This window comes from Podarcis raffonei, chromosome 3 (assembly GCF_027172205.1).
Source record: "Podarcis raffonei isolate rPodRaf1 chromosome 3, rPodRaf1.pri, whole genome shotgun sequence".
Classification (NCBI taxonomy): domain Eukaryota; kingdom Metazoa; phylum Chordata; class Lepidosauria; order Squamata; family Lacertidae; genus Podarcis; species Podarcis raffonei.
In genome coordinates, this window is record NC_070604.1 from 59,771,945 (window position 1) to 59,798,157 (window position 26,213).

Consider the following 26,213-nt stretch of genomic DNA (forward strand, 5'->3'; position numbering starts at 1 on the left):
AGCTTCTTTACAAAACATAGGTAAAATTTAACTGTGTGTGACTCCCGATAAATGTTCTTCTCCCTTGCGCCCTGGTTAAGCAACAACATTAAATATGTATTGGCCAGATTTTTGAAATGAACACTGGAATGCACATAGGCTGCACACTCATCACTTGAGAATGGTGCATCTTTTGTTAAACAATTGCTTCTCAAGAAAAGACAATGATGTGTGAAGTGGGTTCTAATCCTTCCCTTGCCAGCTACTGTATTCAGTTGTTGTTGTTTAGTCATTTAGTCGTGTCCGACTCTTCGTGACCCCATAGACCAGAGCACGCCAGGCACCTCTGTCCTCCACTGCCTCCCGCAGTTTGGTCAAACTCATGCTGGTAACCTCGAAAACACTATCCAACCATCCCGTCCTCTGTCGCCCCCTTCTCCTTGTGCCCTCCATCTTTCCCAGCATCAGTGTCTTCTTCAGGGAGTCTTCTCTTCTCATGAGGTGGCCAAAGTACTGGAGCCTCAGCTTCACAATCTGTCCTTCCAGTGAGCACCCAGGGCTGATTTCCTTCAGAATGGAGAGGTTTGATCTTCTTGCAGTCCATGGGACTCTCAAGAGTCTCCTCCAGCACCATAATTCAAAAGCATCAATTCTTCGGCGATCAGCCTTCTTTATGGTCCAGCTCTCACTTCCATACATCACTACTGGGAAAACCATAGCTTTAACTATATGAACCTTTGTTGGCAAGGTGATGTCTCTACTTCTCAAGATGCTGTCTAGGCCTGTCATTGCCCTTCTCCCAAGAAGCAGGCGTCTTTTAATGTATTCAGTTAACTATTGTAAATTTGAAGCATATCATTCTCAAGTGATACGTTTCTTTTATAATTTGGGCATGTACTCAAATATGATGTGAATTTGGATGTCATGTTGTCTGCTGAGCACAACCAACTTTTAAAGTTCCATCTTCCTCATATCAAATCATCTCACAATTTTTCATGTTAAGTTCATCATCATATTTTAAAGTATTTAACCAACAATTCATAGTTGTTTACAACCATCTCAGGTAGTCTGCTGAAAGCACACAAATTTGAAATGTGCATTTTACACCAAACTATCAACACCACCTTTCAGTAATTATTTCATGCCTTTTTTTAGCTTTTCTTCGTGACCAATATCATCTAAAGCTGAAAAGTGTTGCTGTCTTCACAAAGTGTGATTTCAACGGTAATTGGGGTGAACTCCATTAACAATAATCATCACTGACAAACTGAAGCTGTAGTGACCTTTATTGCACTGATTAAACTAAATGGCTCGTGCAAAAGTGATTTGACAAAATAATCAAGACATCCACATTAGAGAGTGGGTAGCATTTGGTTTTCCATGTTTACACCCACATCAAGAGTGATACTGTGCAGGAAAACATTCCTCACATTTATGAACAGTTTATGTTCACAGTTTATGAACACAAACAGAAATTAAAATATTATAATACCACCAAACACCACATACTTTCTGAGTGTTTGACATGCTTCACATCTGTTATTGCAATAACAATTAAAACAACCTGCAAGAAATTAAGTGTGCTCATCCCCATATTGGGAGAGGCTGAGACTGAGAGAGAATGAGTGTTCCTGAGTCGTGTGTCAGGGACAGACTAGATGTGACATCTGTCATGCAGTCTGCTCTTGTGTTGTTGATTTAAGAAAAGAAAACAAAGCAGGATGGATCAAGACCATGGTGTTGAGAGAGCTCTAACCATTTCCCCCTATGCTGCAGTCCAAATTAGAACTGAGGTGGGGAACAAAAGATTAAAGCCCCACGCCAGATCTGGCTCCCCCCCACCCCCATGCTGGCTATTCATGACAAGTATCAAATTTGTTTTGGCTCTCAGCCATTAAAACACTACACTAGCTCAAAAGACGTTTTGTAATGCCATTTTAAACAAAAAACAAAAAACCTGGAAGAGTTTACTTTCCTTCCTTTTTTATTTTTACAACTCTTCAAGTTCCACATGAACAGAACTCTTGCTCAGGAATGGATGAAACACCAAAGACAAATCATACAACTGGATTTTCCAGTGCAACCAGTTAACCTCCTGTTCATACTTCATGATCACTATTCTAATTTTATCTAATCTTCTAATTTTATAACAGCAATGTGACACTTACATTAAAAACAGGAAATAAGATTCTACACATGAATCTTGATTTGTGAAGTCTAAATAAAAGGCAGAGTTGATCCTCTTACACAAGCCTGTCACTTTTAGATTACCCCATCTCCCTAGCCCCCCATTCACTCCAAGTTCCTAATACACACACTAAAGAAAGGTTGCTATCTCACATGTTGACAGCCCCCACTATCCTGCCATTGCCACCTTGCTTATTCATTTTCCAATCCCAGGCAATTTCCATGTACATGTGGCACCCAATCTATTGACCCAACAGACCCACCAGCCAATCAAAGCCCACCTGGGTCAAGGACCTTGACATTGTTATATACCACTTAAGGCCAAGATGGCTTTAAGAAATCACAGTCTCTCTCTCTCTCTCTCTCTCTCTCTCTCTCTCTCTCTCTCTCTCACACACACACACACACACACACACACACACAGACACAGACACAGACACAGACACACAGACACACCCCTACCTGAGAAAGAACAGGAGTATAGAGCACACTACCCAATTTATTAGAATCACTATAATCCTGTGCACACTTCCATGGGAGTAAGCACCGCTGATTTCACATTGAGTTTAACAAAAGATCTTCAGCAAACTGAAATGCAACTTCCAGATTCCAGAAAGAAGTGTTCCTGTTTAAACTGTCAGATGAAGTAGGAGCTTCAACAATGAAAAAAGACAAACTCAAGTCTTTGCTTGATTGTTTTCCTTGTTCGTCTGTCTGAGATCCTCTGTGCTAATCTGTCACAAATAATCATGAAAGCCTCATTATTACCACTTACTTGCCAGAGTTACCCTGGGGAGCCAGCAAAAGATTTCATTGCTCCTGCTGTGCTCCCCCCTCCACTATACCAATATTTATGGGTATTTATGAAATTCATCTGGGATCATCAGCATTCATATATGACTGAATCTTGGACTTTCACTGTAGAATCTCCTTATTGTAAAGGTGTGCACATTTACTTATACATCTGTTTAGATTTATGGATAAACTTGCACCATCAGAACTTGCACCATGAGACCAATGGCCACCTGGCAAAACCTATTGAGCCAGCCTGCAATTCAACAACAAACATGGCATTGCAGCAAAAGCAATGTGAAGCTTTGTCAGCGCAGCCCTGGTTGTAGTCTTCCAGCTTCAATCAAATACAATGATCTTTTGTATGACTGTTTCTGTTTGCATCCTAGTGGTTACAAGAAGAGGGGAAAATATTACAATACAAAAGGAAAATATTAGGCAGTGCCAGATGGATTTCATACACCAATAAACAAACTGACAATGCAATTTCCTTAACTTGCACGATTTAATTAAGAAAGCCACCAGCATTTGTCAGTGTGAAAGAACCAATTAATTATTGCACATAAAGCAGAACTCTATATACAGTTTTTATAGATGGCTTGTTGCGTACAGAATACTCCTCCAGTGGCTACAAATAATGGCACGCTCCTGTGTAACTTAGAAGAAAAAGATTAAAAGGGGGGAATGCATAAAGGGCGTGCAATTCTGAGAAAAGCTACAAATCATACTATGTGTTTGGCCTGCGTTTGACATATTTAAACTGATGTTATAAATGTTGTGGGTAGAACTGAGAATATTTTGCCTTGCACTTGCCACATTATACAAACACAGAGTGTTAGACTGCAACCTTTTTTAAAAAAAACAAAACCCTACAACTGCTGTGCCAATCCATAAGCAAATTTCAGTAATATTCCAGAACGGGCCCATTTGCACATTCATGTACAATCACTTGATTTCTCTACACTTGATGACTAGCAGCTGAATGTGCAATTGCGCCTTGAGGTGAATGTGAAGAGATGAGATATGAAATTTCTGCCTGAGATGCACATTGCATTCATGAATGCAGATAATCATTAAATGTTTCAATCATCAGCCTATGAATATGCATGTATGAATCAGTTCATTATCTCAGAGTGGGAAGAGACAGGCAGTGCGGTTGAAGAACTTTAGACAACCTGAAAAGAGCTTCCACTATACTTTAGTATGGATGGAACCCACAACCGCATTTAACTGAAATATAACTGAGATTCCATTGGGCTAGCTAAAGAGACAAAAGGACAATATCCACTCTTTTGCAGAGGACAATTCCACCCAGGTGCCCAATACTTGATTATATGCACCTTCTTGTAGATTCTGAACACAGAGCTTGATACTTCAGGGTCTGATTTGGGTTCCCCTATTGGCTTGATGTATGGCAGGCATCCATCATCTGCCTACCACTCCCTTCGCTCTGCTCTGTCTCCTGTTTCACTTGCATGGAACAACTGGTTATCAAGTAGACCTGCCTGGAATATTAATTCCAACTGAGAGGTTGAACCTGCACCACCCCTCCCCCCCAAACCCCCCCCCCCCATTGTGGGCATGCTAAACCACAAACAAATGTTTATTTTAAAAGAACCATTTACAGTACAGTCGTACCTTGGAAGTCAAACGAAATCCATTCTGGAAGTCCATTCAACTTCCAAAATGATCCGAAACCAAAGCGTGGTTTCTGAAAATAGTTCACAAACCGGAACAGTCACTTCCGGGTTTGCAGCGTTTGGGAGCCAAAACGTTCAAGAACTAAGCTGTTCAAAAACCAAGGTACGACTATATCATCCATGTTTTATTTGTGGGAGATCAGATGCCCCTGCCGTTGTTCTGAGCATGTTTTGAGTGTGCCCAAGTAATTTCCTCCAGTCGCTACAGGGGTAAAAGTAGTCAAATGCATAGGTAAGGAAAATACTCATATCAATATGACTGAAGGCACTGACTTTGCTACTAGGTTCACATTATGATTATCTATTTGCATGCTGGAATTTTAGTTCCCCAATAGCTAATGTTCTAATACTGTTATCCAGTAACCTCAGAACCTTACCATCTACATGTTAGCCACATGGTCCACCTGATATGGCCCCCTAGTGCAAAAATAAACCCTGAGAACCTCAAGTTTCAAAATAAAGCAAGTGGGTTTCCGCTATCCATAGTGATAAGAGTACTCCACTACTGACTGCTGTTTCCAGTCCAACAAATAATAATAATGAATGAGCACAATTGGTGCTGCCCACTCTATACCTCTTCCCCTTTATAATTATTTCTGCCTACTCTTTGCTTCCAATTCTTCAGCTGTGATTAATCCACAGAGAGACATTTCAACACATATCATGATTACTTAAGCTTTCTAAGAGCCTTTGCTGGAGGATCTTGTCAGAGGCTTTCTGAGAGCTTCAAGTATGTGGTATCAACTTACCCTAATCTACTTCTTTATTGACACTCTCCCCAAAGCCAGAAGATTATAAAGCCACGGTTTCCACTTACAAACCCTAGTTTGGTGTCCTTCTTAACAGGGCAAGTGTATCCATTCCACAGCATCCACAACTATCATAGCCACGCTGTGCCTTTTCATCTATTTTTTTCTTCTTCTTGAAAGATGTTAGTCCCCGTCAAGGTTTGTGATTCTCAAATGACAGACCCTTTTACTGCAACCACAAATTGTTTTTGAAACTCCCAGAATTCAAAAGTGGTTTTCTGAATGACACTGGGAACAGCTGAAAGAAAAGCAAGTCCAAAGACCCACAATCTATTTTTTTCCCCTGTCATGCATCTTTCTCTTCTGTGGTCGTCATCAGTCCAGTTTGGGGGAAGAAATATTCAAGTGTTGTAATCTTTTACCCACCATGAAATCTAATAGCATGTGCTCTTCAGTACAGTGGTACTTCTAGTTGCAGACTTAATCCGTTTTGGGGTGCCATTCGCACCCAGAAATTCTGCAACTAGAACGCCTCTTCTGCGCATGTGCGAGGCACGATCAAGCACTTCTGCGTGTGCGCGAAGCACACAGGTCGCTTCTGTGCATGTGCAAAGTGTGTAGATTGCTTCTGTGCATGTGTGGGCAGCAAACCCAGAAGTAGACACTTCCAGGTTTGCCGCTTTCATAAGCTGAAAGAGCAGAACGCAACATGAGGTATGACTGTACTGTTGTATATGCTGAGTAAAGAGTTTAAATGATTTATGATGATTGCTCCTCCTGTGACTCAGAGGATGGAGTTTATGGTGTGTGTGTGTGTGTGTGTGTGTGTGTGTGTGTGTGTGTGTTTCAGTCTTCTAGTTCAGTTTTTGTTTAATATATCAGCAGTACTCTCGGTGCATAGTGAACAACCTCATGAATAGATACACAAGGGACCCACTTAAGAATATTACAAGTATCACTTAACTGTAGGAATGGTGTTCTGTTAGTTTCTTCTCAATTCCTCTGGCAGGGAGGCTGCCATTAAGAGATAAGAGATACATACATACCCGAGATTAATTCAGAAAGCTAAACTTTTAGTTCTTTTCATACTTTTGGATAAATACCACCTGCTCCTAAAATCTGCCAATGTGGGATTTCCTCCCTGTGGAAATACTAGCTTCCAAAGAGGGATTTTCCTGAGATTTCAGAAGAGGGTTAAATTTCTCTATCCATACCTGAGCTGGCCCCATTAAATTATCAGCCCTCCCAGGTGATGCAATATGCCTCTGTGAAACAAACACAAACAAACAATTCCTGCAAGTTGGGTGCAAAGGCTACGAGTGTTGCCTCTCTTTTTTTAAAAAAAGGAAATTACAATGACAGTCCCAAAAATCAGCAGACAGCTCCCTTTCTCCTATCTGGGGGAGGAGAGGGGCATGAAGATCTCCCTTCCATATGTTCCACTTCTCTGCGTTTTTGTCTTTACATGTGTATAAAGAGCTGGGAGAAGACTCACACAAGGCCCTTTGAGGAGAGACACTGGCTTCCCAAACACACTTCCTTAAGTGGTCTCCACAAGGATAAAGAAGCATGAATTTATCCTTATCAGAATTTATATCCTGCCCTTCCATCCAAAGACACCCAGGGAAACAAGCACCACAAATGATAAAACCATTAGAAGATCTATAAACTTCTAAAATAATCTAAAAGCAATATCCAGTACAGACGCAGACTAGAAAGGGTCTCAACTTAGAAGGCTTGCTGGCAGAGGACATTCTTCAGTAGGTTCTGGAAAGACAACAGAGGCAGTGCCTGCCTAATATTTAATGGCGGGGAATTCAAAAGAGTAAGAGCTGCAGCACTAAAGGCACAGTTCCCATTGTGTACATGAATCCCTCACTTGCAGAGTGCAGTGACTTATTAGGTATGTAATGGGTGAGGCAATATTTTAGGTACCCTGGTCCTAAGCTGCACAGGGCACCAAAACCAGCACCTTGAACTTAGCTGGGAACTTAATTGCCGCTCCCTCACACAGCTATGTCTCACGCACTAATGTGTAAAAAGTGGGAAAGCCCTAGTAACATGGACAGCCCAATGTAACTCTGCTTATACTTTACAGCAGAAGAGCAACAATTGCACAGTATCTCAGTCTATCGAACCATTCTTAAATGGCTCTGATGGAGCATACTAGCTTTCTGGCTCTGAATATCCAGTCTGTTTTGCTTTGTACTATGGAGTACTTGGAAACAGAGGTCAGCTATTAGTGTCTGATACACAGAATAATGAGCGGACTGAAAAAAACTGTATCAAAGAGGAAAAAACATAATAAGTGATGAAAAGATGAAAGGGAGAAACCTCACAAACAAACCCAACAGATTTACAGAAGTCTTCTAAATAGTGACAGCCTGATTGAGGGCCAAAAGGTTTGTGCAACCAGAAAGACAGGGCTGCATTTTAAAAAGCATTCTGCTGTGACACATCACATAGGAGCAATTATTTTCACCATGTCAATATACGTATAGGCAACTTGGCACTGTGTCAACCCAGCTAACATGAACAACCCTGGTGAACTTTTCCAAGAGCAAAATCAATCAGGCAGCGTTCTGGAGAATTTCAGTGTAAAATAAGCAAAAGGCTTGTTTGTATTTATGCTCTGCTTTAAAATAATGTAGGAGTTTAGCACAAAGTGATGGTCATCATCAAAGTTAGGACCTTCAGACAAGGCATGATTTGCTGGTTCTGATCATCTCAGAGATTTTTTATGAACTTCTATCAGAAGGCAGTCCAACATGTGGCCCAAGGGCCACTCGTGACCCTCAAGGCCCTTTTTTGTGGGCCTTGGCAACATCTGACGTTGTGCTGCCTTCTCAAAGCCAGGTATGCAAGGTGGTGGGCTTTGGGAAGGAGGTGTGAGGGCAGGTTCCATGTCAAAGTACTCTTGCAGCCCACTTGGTATGAAAAGTTGGATCACCCTGTTCTATCATGTTGCCTCTTACTCATACAGTGGTACCTCTGGTTACGAACTTAATTCGGAGGTCCATTCTTAACCTGAGGTACCACTTTAGCTAATGGGGCCTCCTGCTGCTGCTGTGCCGCCACTGCGTGATTTCTGTTCTCATCCTGAGGTAAAGTTCTTAACCCGACGTACTACTTCCGGGTTCGCGGAGTCTGTGGTACCTCGAGGTGTTTGTAACCCGAGGTACCACTGTATTTATCTAAACTAAAAAGTTCCAAATGGTTACAGAATTTGGGACTTTTCAGTTTAGAGAAAAGGCAAGTGAGGGGCAATATGACAGAGGTTTATAAAATCACACATGACATGGAGAAAGGGGATAGAGAAATGTTTTCTCCTTCTCCTGTAACACTAGAACTCATGGACATCCAGTGAAGATTAATGTTGGAACATTCAGAACAGATAAAAGAAAGAACTTATTTAAACAGTGCAGAGTTAACTATGGAACTTGCTCCCACAGGAGGCAGTGGTGACCACCAACCTAGATGGCTTTAAAGAGGATTAGACAAATTGATGGAGGATTAGGCTATTGACGGCTTCTAGTCATCAAGGCTATGTTCTGCCTCCACAGCAGGAGGCAGCAATGCTTCAGAATACCATTTGCTGGAGACCACAGGAGGGGAAAGTGCTCATGTGCTCAGATCCTGCTTATGGGTTTCCTACAGCCATCTGGTTGACCACTGTGAGGACAGGCTGCTGGACTAGATGGGTCATTGGACTGATTGAGCAGGTTTTTCCTATGTGCTCATGCTTGCTCTGAATAAGGTTACCTTCTTCCTTTTGGATCACTTCCACAGCTTGGGGACGTTGCCAGAACCAGACCTCACTTATATTCCCTGAGGAACATCTGTGACATCAGTTGGCTTTCACCAGCAGAGGTGGTCATCCCAGACAGAGATATAGCTTAGCTGCGGTTCGAATCCCTGCAACGGGGTGAGCTCCCATTGCTTGGTCCCTGCTCCTGCCAACCTAGCAGTTCAAAAGCACGTCAAAGTGCAAGTAGATAAATAGGTACCGCTCCGGTGGGAAGGTAAACAGCGTTTCCGTGTGCTGCTCTGGTTTGCCAGGAGCGGCTTAGTCATGCTGGCCACATGACCCGGAAGCCGTCTGCAGACAAATGCCGGCTCCCTTGGCCAGTAAAGTGAGATGAGTGCCACAACCCCAGAGTTGGCCACGACTGGACCTAATGGTCAGGGGTCCCTTTACCTTTACCTTGCCCATCCAATTGTAATATCCAGATTTGATTACTGCAATATGTTTTTTTACAATGGGATGCTTTGAAGACTTAGACCTGTAAAAATAGAGCACTTAAATGAAGACCAGTGCTTGAAGCTAGCCATAGGGGGGTGGGGGAATACCATGGTTTGAACAGACCCACTGCCTTTCTGCTTCCAGGCATTCAAAATAAATCCTAGGTTTTTAACCTTTTAAGCCCTTTAGGCTTAGGGCAGGGGTAGGCAACCTAAGGACCATGGGCCACAAGTGGCCCACGGGGGTCATTTAACCGGCCCATGACCTGCCCCCGAACCGAGCTGCCCGCTCGGAGAGTCCCCGCGCGCTGTGCTGAACCGGCGCAGTGCCGCACAGGGACTTGCTTCCGCAGTGCTGGAAATCACGTCTGCACATGATTGGACACTGTAAATCGCATCTGCGCAGATGCAGATGCAGATGCCAGAAATTGTGTCTGCACAGATGCAAACACTGGAAATCGCGGCCACGTGCGCTGACACACATGCACGCAATCCAGCCCATGGAGGGCTCTCCGCTGAAGTGAACTGGCCCAGGCGAGGTAAACCTTGCCAACCCCTGGCTTAGGGGATCTGATCACTGAAGGACTGCAGTCACATAAGAACCTGCCCAGCAATTATGATCCTCAGACTGCAACTCTATGCACACTGAGAGGATATCCCATTAAACAGACATGTGCAGAATTGTGCTGTTGGAGGCCCTTCACTGGGTGCACTGAAGTAGCAAATGGGGAAAGGTACATTTACATGGTGAAGCCTTGCATATATGGTAGCCCTGTCCAGCAAGATCTGCCTGGTTTTTTCTTTGCTACAGCTTACATGTCAGGCTAAGACCTTTTTTAATATGCCTACACACTCTTAATGAAAGGTGACATTGGTTTTATCCACTAACCATCCAAACCTTTGCACTAATGGAACAATGGCCCTGGATACTATCAAGAGTGCTGTGATATGGCACCCCTAACATGTAGGTTTTTGAAGAGGAAAAAAGGAACATATTCACAGGGCAAGAGAGTGAGATTATAAAAATAATAGCAACTGGTTTCATATTAACAATTCAATTAACTTGAAGTATTCTTTTGTAATTTACAATAATTTAAATTAAAAACAGTACAACTTGGTATTTGCCAAAACTCAGGAATAAATTAAGTCAAGCACTTTTGGCAGGGCATTTCCTCATGCCTTGCAAAAAAAACAAAACCTGGAGAGAAAAAACGTTTCACTGCCAGTTAGCAAATCATGGCACACTACTGCTTAGCAAGACATTATTAGAAACTAAACAAGATACCCAGTAAATACATATTTTTAAAAGCTTTACTGAATCAGTGATTTGGTGGGATTGAAATAGAAAAGGTCCTGTATTTTCAAAGGAAGGGTGCTATTTAATCTTCAGAAGTCAAAGCGAGCTGGAGTGGGGGGGGGGGCGGGTGTGACAAACCTGGCATTTGATCCCACTAGCAATATACCTGGATTATCACTCCTATGTTTTCTAGTCTTGGAATTGCTTCTCATAATGCCTCTCTATAGCTGTCACTACCTCCAGTGAGCCATTCATGTGTGCCAGCTTGAAATACAGTTCAGTTTCCTGATCACCAGCATAGTTTTTTTATTATTCATAAAAATATTTATACACTGCCCCTCATGAAAGAATCTAGGTGGTGCACAAGAACATGTGCAAGTACAATAAAACATATAATACCACAAAACAATACAAAATAACCATTGATATGAATGGCTCATCTTGAAAAAGTTAAAATGAAACTTTAGTGCCAGGTTATTGGCTCGGCACATAAAACTTATCACCAATCAGAGAGGTGGGATGACCACACAAAGACTTAGCCCTTAGCCCTGTGTGAATGAGCTTGCTACCATAAAGCCAAATACAACTGCAAATCAGCACATAATACTCAAGTTCTTAATTCTCATGCTACAATTTGTGTCTCTGCTCTGAACTTACCCTTGCCACATATTCAATCTTAATTTATAGATCTTTTATTTCATGTATTTTAGTAATATGGAGGTGATGTGTGTGCGTTTTTTAAAAAAAGATCAATAGCTATTTTGAAAGTTGCTATAATTTCTCCATGGGATATATTTTTTCTAATGACTAATGTACCTTTTCTGCAAACAACAACATCCACTCCCAGCAATTATTTGTATTATGACATAGAATTTCCCAAAGGCAAAATTATTTGTATGCTACACAAGTCGTCGTCCCCCATTCCTATCCCCTCACTTACTAATATATGGAACCTCGGTATATTTGCTTCACACACAAGACTAGAAGTGACAAGATATAGAAAAAAGAAGAAGTTTTACTATACTTTTAATGAAGATTTGGAGAAATTTGTGGATCAAGCCATGATTAGCTGTCTAGCTGACTTTACTGCCTAAGTCAAAAGGGAAGGCGAGATTTAGAAGCTATTTTCTGATACAGGTGACAAGTTGAATAGCTGGAAATTCCTGGTAAGATCTCAACTGGATGGTGATAAATTTTTGGTCTGGGCTTTCAGCCCACATCTTATTTACAGTTTACTGCTGTAGAACTGGAGTGGGGTGGGGGCGAGGAATACTTTCAAAAAGAAAAAAACCAATGAAGTCTACAATCCTTCAACTTGAAAGTCTATTATTTGAGAAGTTTTCTCAGTCTTCTACAAAGGAAAAAAGAGGAATATATATATAAAGAGACAAAGGGTGGGAATCATCTAATTAGTCCCACTAGGGGAAGCCCACAGAAAGCCTTCTGGTCGTGCAACCCCCATTTCCCCCAAATTGGGTATAGCAGATTAACAGGCTGTAGCCAACCATCATGAAACTTTCCCCATATAGTGCCCTCCAAATGGCTTGGATTACAACGCCCATCAATCCCAGTCAGCAAGGCCAATGTTCAGGGATGATAAGAGTTGTAGTCCAACAACCTCTGAATGATGCCATCCTGGAGAAGGCTATGCAACAGTATGACAAAATAACCCAGGCTATCTTCACAATAAGCCGAACCCAAAGTAGCCGCAAGGAAAGGATGAAGATGGCATCTATCACCTCCTTGGTTCACCCAGCTGCCCCCTCCCTGCTGTTTTTATCAGCCAAGAGGGGCAAGGGTCCAGAGTGCAAGTGACTGCCCTGACCAATCCAAGCACTTTGTCCACATTCTTGAGCCTTACTCATCTACCTGGAACACCACAGAAAAGCTTGTGGTTCTCTGGAGTGAGACAATGTGGCCACAGGCTCACTTCTGGGAGACCTTGCGCTTGAAAGGTCATGGTTAGTTCTGTGCTAACAGCTCTGTGAGCCTTTATTCATTTGAATAAAAGTGCCATATAGTTGTATTTCCTTGTTATAAAGATATGTTTACTCTTGAAACCAACTGTATACAATTATTTTGAGGGTGGTGTCTCAGCACTAGGTTATGGTAAAGGGACCCCTGACCATTAGGTCCAGTCGTGACCGACTCTGGGGTTGCAGCGCTCATCTCGCTTTACAGGCCGAAGGAGCCGGTGTACAGCTTCCGGGTCATGCAGCCAGCATGACTACGCTGCTTCTGGCGAACCAGAGCAGCACATGGAAACGCCGTTTACCTTCCCGCCGGAGCGGTACCTATTTATCTACTTGCACTTTGACGTGCTTTCGAACTGCTAGGTTGGCAGGAGCAGGGACTGAGCAACGGGAGCTCACCCCATCGCGGGGATCCGAACTGCTGACCTTCTGATTGGCAAGTCCTAGGCTTAACCCACAGCGCCACCCGCTCAGCACTATTGTATCATAATTCCAAAAAGCCAATAAAAGACTGGTTTTCAATAAAGGTTATTGACTTGCTTCCTGAACTCGAACAAAATTACAAACATCTGACATATGCGCCATGCCTCCGAAGAAAAATAAGATCTTGCTAGCCCTTCACATAATGATGCATTATGCGTCAGTGTGTGTGTGATTAAATAGTTTGCACCTTTAAAGTCTTTTTCATGCACCTGATGAAACAGTCTGTTATCCATAAAATGTCATGACATAAAGATCCAGTTAAGGCCAGATGGAGTTGCAGTTCTTCCCCTGTGGTGTGATCTCCAGCTGCTTAAGAATGTCAGCAAATGAAATGACCCATGAGTAGGGCCAACTGCAAGGTTACTGTCTATCCTCAAAGAGAAAGGACAGTGATTGGGTTAGAGAAAATCACGCTTTCATGCTCACATTGTGCTGTAGGATCACACCCTAGAAAAGCACCCTTGGAGCGCATCTATGAAGGGTTTCATCTAAAGAGCCTCAGCCCTTCTGATCTTTTAATCCATCTCAGGTTGAAGTTGGCTATTTCAACAGAATCAAAATAAATGATTCCAATAAGACAATAAGCAGCAAAACAGATTGGGAGGGGCACTGTGCATCTGGTGATACGATTGCTCCTTGTATCTTTTCTAAAGAGGCAGCAAGCAACACAGCTTGCGCTTGACCTGTTAGGACTGTTTGATCTCAGGACACAGCTGCAGGTAATTAACTGGCCTGTGAGAGCTGATCGAATGAATGAGTGCACCCAGAGAGAAACCTGGAAGCTGCTCACATCTGAGCAGCAGGGTAATTAGTTACACAGTTAGGGATGCGCCCGAAGACCTTTAATGGGTCAGGCAAATCCTGCCACACTGCAGCAACTTTGTACATCCCTTGGCAATATTCCTCAAGGACACAGAGAACAAATGGATAACTTGGAGCCCACCAAGCCTTGATTTAGCGCCAGAGGAAGATAGAAGGACAGTGTACAGTCCGAGGATGCCAATGATGTGTTTGCTGCTCTTCAGCCTATTGCTCTACAAACTTGCCCTACTTTGGTTATAGATAGCTATCAGAAATTAATCAATTGCATCTTAACAATTGGGAAGTTAAAGGACTATCAATGTTAGAAACTGAGATGTGAAAGTTAGGTGTTAAATGGCACCTTAAGCCTAGGTTATGGGCACTACAATGGAATGTCTAGGCGCGCTTTTCAAAATAACAAGAATACAATGCTGGAAATTAATAAACTGCAGCTAAAATATTAGGTTCATTTTTCACATGGTTAGTCCTTCCCCTGCCCACCCTGCTAATATTCTTAAGAAGGTCTCTTCTCTAGTCTTCAGAGAGTAGCTGGAAAAGGTCCTCCTTTCCTTCCACTCTGCAGTTTTAATCTGAAATCTTAGGCACAGCACTGCACCCAGAGCTCAGAAACTGCTCCTGCTAATGAAATTCCTTGCCACAAAATGTGCCTACAACAATGGGAGTTTCAAACACTGAGGACCATGTGGTTCACGGGTTTTTAAAGGATTATTATTGAAGAAGTAGACCCAGCTGATCCTTGCAGTTTACAGAACACTATCAAATTGTGCCATATCAGGGTTATGTAACAGAGTAGAAAAGTAACAGCTCCATTCCTGAATAGTTTTAGAGTTATATACACCCCAATCAACAGCTTTAAAATCATAAGCTATAGTTATATTAAATGCCAGTCACATTTGCATGGCATTCTTATATATATATGATTGTTAGCTTTCATTCTGTATATTTCTGAATCTAAAGCTACCATTTCCAATACTCAGGAACAAAAAAATGTGGGAAGCACTACAATATTGTCTGAAAGCACCTGGGGGAAATCCAGAAGGACAGACTAAACCACTATCTGATAGCACCCATAGAAAACATTACGGTGATCTAATATGTATGGGATAACCAGCCTCATATAACTAACATGCTTAAGTTTAATTAATGCACTAAAGAATTAATAGCACAGAGTGAACTGTCCTGCTGGGCTTAGCTCATGTTGGGAGGAAATGGTAATCAAGCCTATTGTTCAACCTCCAGTCTACCTGAGAAGCTCAGTGTGTAAAGAGGTTTGAACTGGTCGCTCCAGCTCAGACCTCATGGCTCTCACAAGCCATTCTTCAGTTCCTATACTAATAATTTAAGATCTTTCACCACATTGTAACTAAGACAAGTTTTACTGTGCTGCCTGTGCAACTTTTTCTGAATGATGTATGAAAAAGCACATGAATCTGACCTTTGGACAATTTGTAAGTAAACCATTTTAAACTTACCAAACAAGTGGTCTTTTTGTAGGCTAGGTGAAGAGGGAAACATTGGGTCTTCTCTGAGTTAGTCTTAGTTGGATGCTTTCCATTAATGAACAATTTCTTCTTTAGTGTGAATTCAATTGTCTTTGATTGACTTTAGTATGAATTCAATTGTCTTTGATTACACACACACTTTTTTTTAACCACCCAAGGTCAATATAATTGCAAACAGTCCTGTGAATATTGCAAATGAAACAAAATTTTTAGTGGACAAGCTTTCTTCTTGGTGTTTGAACTTTTCCTTAAATAGCAGTGTAATATTATCTTAAAAGGATAAAAATCAGACTAGCCTCCTTTGGACAACCTCAATTGCAAAACTAATGGTTCTTGTTATCATTTCAGATAATTATATGCTTTCAAGTGTTCTGCTGCAGTCCCAGAACTGATACATCTGCCTTCCACAAAGAGCAAGCATCAGGCTAACTGTATGTGCCATATTTTTGTGTCACATTTTCCCCCTTCATTTTTTCCATTTACAGAGCCAACATTTTTGTGTAGCCCCCAAACGATGAAAATCCATATATGGAAGTAGCCTTTCCAATAGCACAGAAAATGTTTTACGAGCAGTATTTATCCGTGTTCCCAATTTGCGGTACGGCATTCAGAGATGTTGGAATCATGTCACAATAACCAGAAAACTGGAGCGATGCAATGCATGCCATTCTCTTGAGCAGTCAATTGCAAAATCAGGGCATTCACTAAAGTGTTGAGGCATATGTTTTGGGCAATTTAAATGCACAGCAGTACAAAATGATGCCATTCCTGACCTTAATGGTCAGCACGATCACTAACGGTCTGTTCGATGGATGGAAGGCACCTTTGCTTATGGATGGACCCCCTTTCATGAATGTAAAACTCCTACCATTTATGGAAACAAAAACTTTGTAACACAGGTAACTGCTTCCTACTATGATCCTGAGTCAGACGACTGGTCCATCTAGTGCAGTACTGCCTATGCTAACTGGCAGCGTGGGTCCAGGATTTCCAACAAGTGTGTCTCCTGGTCCTACCTGGAATCATCTGCATCCATGGCAGATGCTCTACTACACACCTGTGGCCCTCCCCACTAGAGCAAACCTATTGTTTTGGAATCGGTACATTTTCTAGTCCCTATCACATATTTCAGTTGGAGTAGGCAATGTACAGGAACAATATGTAATCTGCATCTCCCCCTGCCTAGAGCAAATAAGAATATTTCAATTAGGAAATATTGCTCTTGCATCCCCCACCAGCTCTTCCTCCCATAGCTGTGTTGCCTTTTTGGGAGGGGGGAATGACTTTAGGGGAAATTTGATCATAGATCGCCTGATGTTATATTGCAATTCAAAACAAACTATTTGTCTTCAGATGCAAAAATGGGAAAATCTCAAGTAGCTGCAGTCTTTTATAGCAGGGAGGACCTTTGTTGACCCAAAGGCCATATTCCCTAGAATGCAACTTTCTGTGGGCATGGCCAGAGTGGACTCTTACTTTCGTACAGTAGGCTACATTCCAGGCAATGTAAAAGTCAAATATTTCTACATCTCTCCCCCCCCCCACCCAACATATACACTCTCTATCCAGACAAGCAAGAGGCATTGTCCTAGTTCAAGGACACATTGCAGCCCCACAAAAGCACTTGAAGGTGAGGATCAGGGTCGATGAAGGGTGTGGCCTGGAGAGAGAGGTATTGCCAACCGAGGAAGTGGCATGGCTTGGGGAGAATTCCAGGGCTGCATTTAGCTATGTGGACTGATTCCCCACCCCCCTGTTTAATTGGAAAAGAGAGCACAACCTGAGCTCATGGCTGACTATTGCAGTTTCACAAAGCGCTGCTCCATTCTACATCATAACTAAACGGATGAATTGCTTTGAGGTGTCAGAGGATGTGGCACAATATATCAACACATGAAAGTTGGTTGTCCTTTTTAATGAACAAACAGGAATTTGTCACTGAAAATCATAATCTTCTCCGCAATCAAGCGCATTCTCTCATTATTAATATTTGCTTATCTCTAGCCACTCCGCATTAGAATGCTAAATGTGTCAAACTTTTTTGTTTATTGATCCTTCCAAATGGATAAAATCCCTCATGGAAGAAGTTCACGAAAAGGTGACCTTATGAATGAAGGCCCCTCTGTTCAGAGCCACCTCATTTGCAAAAGCAAAGGGAGGACTACAAAACAGCATGGACTCAATATGCTGCAGATGGGTTATTTTCAAAAAGGGGCCAAAAGAGACCAAATGATTGACAAGGAACTTGGAAATAAAACCACTTGTGTTGCATTTTGAAAAGGAGGACACTGCTTGGTAGTTGCTGTGCAAATCTTCCAGAGGCAACAAAGTACTTATTAAAAGATCTTTGGAGAAAATGTAAGGTCATTCTCTCCCCATTTCTGACCTCAATATAAATATATGGATTGGGGACAGGGAATTCCTTGAGAGCATTTATTACTACATTTAGCATTTATATAGCACTTCAAACTGTCTCTTGAAAGTGTTCCACATCCACTACTTTGCTTTAAAACTTCCTTGTAAAGCAGGTTAGCATTATCATTCATATTCTGAAGATGGGGTGCCAAGGGTGGTATCGAACTGACACATCCCATTACTGCAAGGATTTTTCCTTGTGGAGTGGAACGTCCCCCCCAACTTTCCCTGTACCCTTCAAATCTGTACCAGGAAGCCTCAGATCCGATATGGGAATACATAGTGGAGCAAAGGGAATTCCTTAGGCAGGCAGGAGACTTACTTAGCTCTACTTTGGATACAACCCCAAGGCTAACAAGGCATGTGATTTATTTAAGGCTACCCAGCGTGTTCGTGGCAGAAGTGAAATTGACATTGGGGACTTTCTCTGATTCTTAGTTTAGTTCCTTGGCACTAAACCTGAGTCTGGACCTCCAAAGAAGACAAGGATCCAGTTGACAAGGGTCTGGGCTGCAAGTAGGGATTGATGAATGTGTCCACTTCAGTTTCTCTAAGTGTCTCATTTTTCGAATCTTAAGTCCAAGTTTTCCACATCAGTTTGCATTTAGGGGCGTTGTTTTTTCATTTTTTGCTCATGAAAAATAGCTGGCACTTTGGTGCACACTGATCCTACTACACACATTTTTGCAATCAGTTTTGCCTAGCGAAACACATTTTACATGCTTTATTTCATCTTATGGCTAGAGAACAGCTTTTTAAAAATTGGAGAAGTGTGTGTGTGTGTTCCATTAAGAATGGAGTGAAACAAGATACAGTGATACCTCTGGTTAAGTACTTAATTCGTTCCAGAGGTCCGTTCTTAACCTGAAACTGTTCTTAACCTGAAGCACCGCTTTAGCTAATGGGGCCTCCTGCTGCTGCGGTGCCACCGGAGCACAATTTCTGTTCTCATCCTGAAGCAAAGTTCTTAACCCGAGGTAATATTTCTGGGTTAGCGGAGTCTGTAACCTGAAGCGTATGTAACCTGAAGCGTATATAACCCAAGGTACCACTGTACTACTATGGGAGTAGACGTAGTTTATGACATTGTTTGAGACCAAAAATCATCAAAGTGACAATGGTGCTGTTGAAGTTTTATAAACTCACTAATGAGTTTGCTGGAATCAAGTTACATTGGCACTCAAGTCCAATCAACTCTTTTTCCCCCCCTGAGAATAATTCACAGTGCAGGCCTTAACCTATAAAACAGTGAATTGGTTGCTTCAATATATCAAACAGACAACCCTTTTCCTATCTAGCATTGCTCTCTCTTTTAACGTCTACCAAGCACATTCTCCTGACTGCACCATGCGTAAGCTGAAGCCTACTGATGAGAGAGGTGAGTCAAAGAGTTGCTATGGAACTTAAGCCTCTTTCAGCACCTTATTTTATTCATTTATTTCATAAGAGTCATATACCACTCGATTGTTTAAAAACAACAACAAGCCTGAAAAACAAACAAACCTCAAAGTGGTTTACATATTCTTCAAACACTACATGAATTTCTCACACCTGACTTGTACAGACTTGGTGGTGAGATTAAACAGTGTGGAGACATTTTAATCAGTTATCATTTGTGTTGGTTTTTTACATTTTGATTAATGTTCTAGTTCATCCCGCGCGCGCCATAACACCACTCCCAAGTCCTCAGGGTAGATAGAGTACTAGTATTGCTGCCATGGTTCCTCCATTCAGCCAGGGGCAGCAGCACTAAAACAGCACAATGGAAACCCAATTCAGCCAAGGAAGGTGGAGGAGGAGGAGGAGAATCATATAAACTGAGCACACAATTTAACTTTTACAGAGATCTTCATGCCACTCCACCATCATCATGCTATTTCAGCACAAAGGTTTCCTCCCTCTCTCAGAACACTAGAGCTCAAGGACCACCAACGAAGCTCAGTGGCAAAGCATTCAGGACAGACAGACAGAAGAAAGTACCGGTACTGCTTCATGCAACGCATGGTTAAAGTATGGAACTTGCTCCCACTGCAGGCAGTGGTGGCCACCAGCCTAGATGGTTTAAAAAGAGGATTAGACAAATTCATGGAGAATAAGGCTGTTGATAGAGTACACAGTTAAACTACAGGATTTGCTCCCATGGGAGGCAGTGATGGTCACCAACTTGGATGGCTTTAGAGGGGGAATCAGAAAAAATTAAGGACAAAAAGGCGATCAATGGCTACCTATTAGCCATGATGCCTTATGGTCTGTCTCTATGGTCAAGGCAGTATGCTTCTGAATTCCAGAGGCTGGAAACTGCAGAGAGGAGAGCAGCTCAGATCCTGCTTCCATCAAGCATCTGGTTGGCTACTGTGAGACCAGGATGCTGGACTCGACAGACCACTGGCCTGATCTTATGTTTAATGTTCTCAAGTTGAATAGATGGACTAAAGCCCCATCTAAATAAGCTGGCATGCCTCACACTGGACAATACCTCTGTTCTTTTTTACGAAGAGAGACCTGACCCTCATCTGATAGCTGAGAATCTGTGGTGCTAATAAATTAAACAAAGATTAAATATAGCTGCCTTATTCGTCTCTCAACACTACACAGGCTGCCACCTCACACTCTGAGTCATCTGCTTCCAAGGACAGGCGTACCAAACTCCACTATACCCAAGTGGGGCAGCAAATTCCCAGAACTCACTTCAATCTTTCCCAGCAGGATCAATGCCTATTAAGTGATGCTGATAAAAGCAAACACTGCCAGATGATTACAAGGCATTCACATATGTGCCAGTTTCAAAGCAATTATTTCCAAGTGCGCGAGCACACACACACACACACACACACAAATAAAATTAAAATGTTTTCCTCTTTTTCCCCCTCCTGGCAGTCACATACCAGCTACAAGTTAAACATTCTATTACTTGAGTTAATCATTCAGAGGAACATTCAGAGGGAAATGACAGCATAACCTTGGTGGTAGTCACAATCTCACATCCTAGCTGCTTGCATAGGGGTCCTGGCTTACCTGTGGAATTATATACCTTCCTTGGGATTAATTTAAAGGATAGTATGCATGCACATATTTGTATGTGTGCTTTATTTACTCTATAACATGGAACATGTATGTATGACTTGGGCCTGTGTTATGCATTACAGCACAGCTCTTGAAAAGCAAATTCACGGCTGTCAATCCCATCTTAAAATGCATGTGGCATTCAGCTAGTGTTTGCTAAACTCTCTACAGGGGCAAACATGCAGCCAGCAGAGTTACTGAACTGGAGCATTGTCACAGAGAATTGCAGCTGAACAAAGGAGACATTCATGCCATGCTCTTTAGTTGTAACGCAACATTAAAACTAGGATTAGGGGGGAAACGTGCACACAGAAATCAGTGCTTTTTAAGCAGCTGTGTTGCCCTCATGCCCTTAAAGGAAGCCCTTACAAAAGGAAACACACACACAAAAAAGGCTCAGTGTTCAAAGACAGAGAAAACAATTCACACTGACGGGCTCTCTCCACTCATGAAATTGTACAAGATTATACAGCTTCCAACTACACTCATTAGATGGCATTTAGAACGAGATACAACTGACTATAATAGAGAGCTTGTGTAAACAAGAGCTTCCAACCTCCTCCTCTTTTGATGGAGAGAAATGGAGGAGATTTAATTTTCCCTTAGTATTCACTTTGCTCTGTGTGTTTAAACAAAGCCTCAAATGGCAAGGGATAGAGGAAGGAGAGCTCTTGTGTAGCACAGCTTCCTTCATGGTCCCTTCCAACTCTACAATTCCATGATTCTGTTTATTAAATATCTATATCGCCCTCCATCCGAGGATCACAGGATGGTTTACAATATAGAAACACAAAAGTACAAAGCATAGTAACTGACAAAAACAATGGGACTAAGATCAGCATAGCATTTGCAAGATCCAGCGACCTTTCACTTCCCCAACATGGGATAAAACCTATAACAGTCTTGGGGCTGGTATGGTTCTCTTCACTCCTGTTAAACGAATGGGAGGGGGGAAAGTGAAAAATGAGGAGGGGGAATGTGCCCCACCACCTTCTGGCCTAGCAATCAAAAGTCCAGCAGGCTGTAGCAAGGGTTTATTTCATATATTTACATTTATAAAAGACTATTAGCAGTGCTTTTTTTCAGAAAAAAAATGTTTAGGGGTACTCTCATTTTGACTCAAGAAAATCACCATTTTATAGTTCAAATCGATAAAAATAAAAACAGTAAATGGACAAAAGTACAAAGATTCACAAAATGTTTAGGGGTATGCATACCCTGTCCCCCCCCCCCAGAAAACAAACACACTGACTATTAGTGTAACATCTGGGTGATTAAGAACTTCCATCCTTACATGTCTCTACTTGAGAACACTTTTACTTATCATTAACTGTATTGTTTCCTATCCACAGCTCCTTCCTACTACTTAACACTGTACCAAGAACACACCATGTAGAAATCCAAACCACTTTAAGAAGATGGGATCCCAGGAGCTTTACATGAATGAAATGAAAATGTTAATTCATATGGTACAAGGGTCCTGCGAATTTCACAAGGAGGAAAACTGTGAGACAGATATTCACATATAGACACTGTATGTGCGTGCACACACATGCACACAGAAAGATAAACACACTCATCTATAAGAAACAGCTGGAAGAGGGGGAAATATCTCCTATTCTGTCCTCTTCCCTGCCTCTCTGATCTCAAATGTCCCCTCTCCAAAATAGAAAGGAGGCTATCTGTCTCCTGTTATGCACCTTTGTGGGGCAGTAGTTAGAGTGCTGGACTGGGACCTAGAAAACCTGGGTTCAAACCCACATTTAGCCATTAAGCTTACCAAGTGGCCTTGGGTCAGCACCATCCCTGTTTAACTTACTGCACAGAGTTGTTGTAAGGATAAAATGGAGGGTGGAACCATGTGTGTGAGGGTGGGGGGAGGGGAGACAGAGTTGTAATGTGGGTGTCAGCTGTTATTGGAATTCAGTTTGTGTTCTCTTAGCACTGAATGTTTCTGCAGTGTAGGATACTCAGATCCCTGATGATAATAATAGCAGAAAAGAACAAAGAGATGGTTGGCTTATAAGATTAGGATGGAGAAGGCCACTCTGGCCACAGTGTTGGAAGAAAGACACCGAATATCTGTTGTGTCTGTGTAGAGTAGCAACACCGGGTGAAATAGGAGAAGGAATAGTTAAGGCACAGTATCACAGATTCCTTACATGAAGAGGCTGGGTGCTTAAAATTAGATGCACCAGAATGCTGCCTACTAGGAAACCAGGTAAATAATAATTGGCCAGACACAACATGTCTGGGTATTGAGGAGCAAGGGAGCATCTTCTCAAAGCCAGCTCTTAGGCTGGGTGTGTGTTATGCCTCTAAAGTGCACTTTTCCCATTTCTCCTTTTCCTCCTCAACAGCGAAGTGCAACATGTTTCAAGATATTGCCTTGCAGTTTTTCCACTTTGATGAAAGTCACAGTATAACCCCCTTTAGGAATTAGCAATCCTTCAAGCAGAAAGCAATTGTATTAAGGGTTTACCTGGTATTCATTGGGCCAAAAGGTGCTGACGGCCAGTTCTGCCCGTAGCCAGTCTTTGCCTGTGGAGCCGGTCACATTCCAAATGGGATTTGCCAGGGGGCCCTTGTTTACCCTAACCAATATGTTCAGAGTTCCAGGGCTCACCCCTTTCTTGCTGTACAAAAGGTAGCTGAAATCAACACAGTGTGTGTCATTCTCTTTCATAGTAGGAAGTTGAAGTCGAGCCTTCTCTCCGTGGCTGTGGTGTGAAGAATCCACTATCATGTACGACCCTGAGAAGAGGAGGAAGAAAAGAGGTAATGAAGTCCAGACATTCAGGAAAAGGAACTGTTTCCTGCCTTCACAACGTTTGGTCACTTTTGGGTCATGCACCATGATCTCTTGGCACAATTTACTACAAGTGGTTTCTATACAGGCACCCCTAATGTTTACAAGGCCTTGCATTTGGGGTAATTAGGAGGAGGTGTCAAAGAAAAAGGAGGTCATGGGCTTTGGTGGATAAAGAATTTAGCATTCTTCCTCCACAGAGACTGATCAGATGCCATCAGCATCTGATAGCTGGAGTTCTCAAATTTACATCAGTGCATTTATATGGAAGTTTATATTAGTGATTTTATTATGGGAGAAAGGGGCTCATGAAAAATCTCTTATACCATTCAGATAAGACTTCCCAAGATCCATAGGAGCAAAGGACTAGTTCAGTGACAGCGCAGAAGTTCTCAGATTTAATCCTTGTCTAAAGCCCTGTCTAAACCCCAACCAGCATGGCCAATGGTCAGATGTTCAACTATGCTGACATCGGCAGGCCTGTGAGTAAGTAACAGTTAGCCATCTTTGTCTTACTGGAGGAACTGGCCCTTCTTCATAAGCATGATGCCAAAAGAAATACAGCAAAGCTCAGTGTTTGGCTGTTTTGGCTTTTAAGAAAATGGTTTATAATAGATTACTGACACTTACACCTTTGAAACCATTTATCTACATTTATATGCAATGAGGCTATTCTGCATGCCAACTAGCTTTCTAGAGATCTTTATTAACTACTCTTGAAAATGCACTTGAGGTAATGCAGGATAGATTGCTGAAAGGTTATTGCTCAATGAAAATAAAAAATAGGTCAGTATGTGACAGAAAAATCAACATTTATTTTGTTTGTGTACAAACCTTTTAATTGCCTTTCCAAGCAATTCAGCATTGCTAAAGTTAGTGTCTAATAACACAGACAGTAATGCTTTGCAGATTCAAAAACACCTCTAAAAAGTTATTACTGACATGCAATTATATTTTACTTGTGCATCTATTGAAACAAAAAAGTATTTTTTGTAAAGAAAAAGCAGCTAAAGTTCAAGAGTCCAGTTTACATTTACATTTGATTAACTAGACAGTAACCACTGAAGTGATGTGTGTGGTTTTTTTAAAAAATGGGAAGACTACACTGGCTGCTAGCCAACTTATTTTTTTCCAGTTTGCTTCTTAAATCTGGGAATAAACTGACACAAGTATATTTACATTTATAATTATTGGCAGTTACGATCTGTGATGGATCAGAGAACTTTATTAGGAGTGTCTGGCATAATTTCTACAAGGTACATAGCACACGGACTATAATATTTTATGGACTCATTAGTTGCATGGACACTGCTGTCCTCAAATGCTTATATTGTTGAACAGAAAGAGGTCAGCAGAGTGAGTCACATATGTTCAATGGGTCACACATTTCGGCCCAATCCCCACATACCTGCTCATTGGGAAGTGCCTGAACTCAGAGACTCCGCAATTATTTTTCATAGGTATCCTTCACCTAGGGTACTGAATCTATTAGATGGGAGATTCATTATGCAGATTTAGAAGGGAGGTTCATTATGCAGATTTCGGAGAGCTCGCATGTTCAGGTGCACTTACACTGCAGGTGCACCTGAATTCAAATGCTCCAGCATTTCACTGATGTATAGCTCAAAGGGCTTAGTACATGGGGTCAATATTTGTTTTAATTGTATTGTATGCGGTTATTCTATTTAATTCTATTGCTAATAGCCCTGAAATCTTTATATTAAGGGTGCTATATAAATACTTTTAATAATAACATTTTTTTAACAATTTCACATTTATTCAATGAATCTATCAATCTGCTATGACTATTTTTTGGATCAGTTGACAGCCCAGGGAAGGGCCAGTGTTCCATGGTATGTTACATGAGTTGCGTGCAAAAATTCAATCCCTGACTCAAACAGCTCAGTTGGCTAGAACATGGTGCTGATAATGCCAAGGTTGCAGGGTTTGTCCCTGGACAACTACATATTCCTGCATTGCGGGGGGTTGGACTAGATAATCCTCAGGGTCCCTTCCATCTCTATGATTCTATTATTTCCAGGTAGGGATGGGAAAGACTTCATTCTGAGACCATGGAGAGCTGAAACCAGTCAGTATGGACCAAGATAGACCTTTGGTCTGGCTCAGTATAAGGCAACTTTTAAGGTTCTTTCCCCCAAATTTCCCAGTCATGGGCTACAGCTACGATCTTTCATAGGAA

At 41.8% G+C, this 26,213-nt stretch overlaps 1 protein-coding gene across 8 annotated transcripts in view; it reads right to left on the reverse strand.

The window, feature by feature from the left end:
• The window catches only part of PTPRK (protein tyrosine phosphatase receptor type K), a 334,736-nt gene that overhangs the window by 187,161 nt on the left and 121,362 nt on the right, over positions 1–26,213 (reverse strand). For all 8 annotated transcript variants that reach the window (XM_053381865.1, XM_053381864.1, XM_053381866.1 and 5 more), the window contains exon 3: positions 23,687–23,958. In XM_053381865.1, the coding sequence (XP_053237840.1) occupies positions 23,687–23,958 (272 nt within the window). The remainder of the gene's footprint in view (positions 1–23,686; positions 23,959–26,213) is intronic.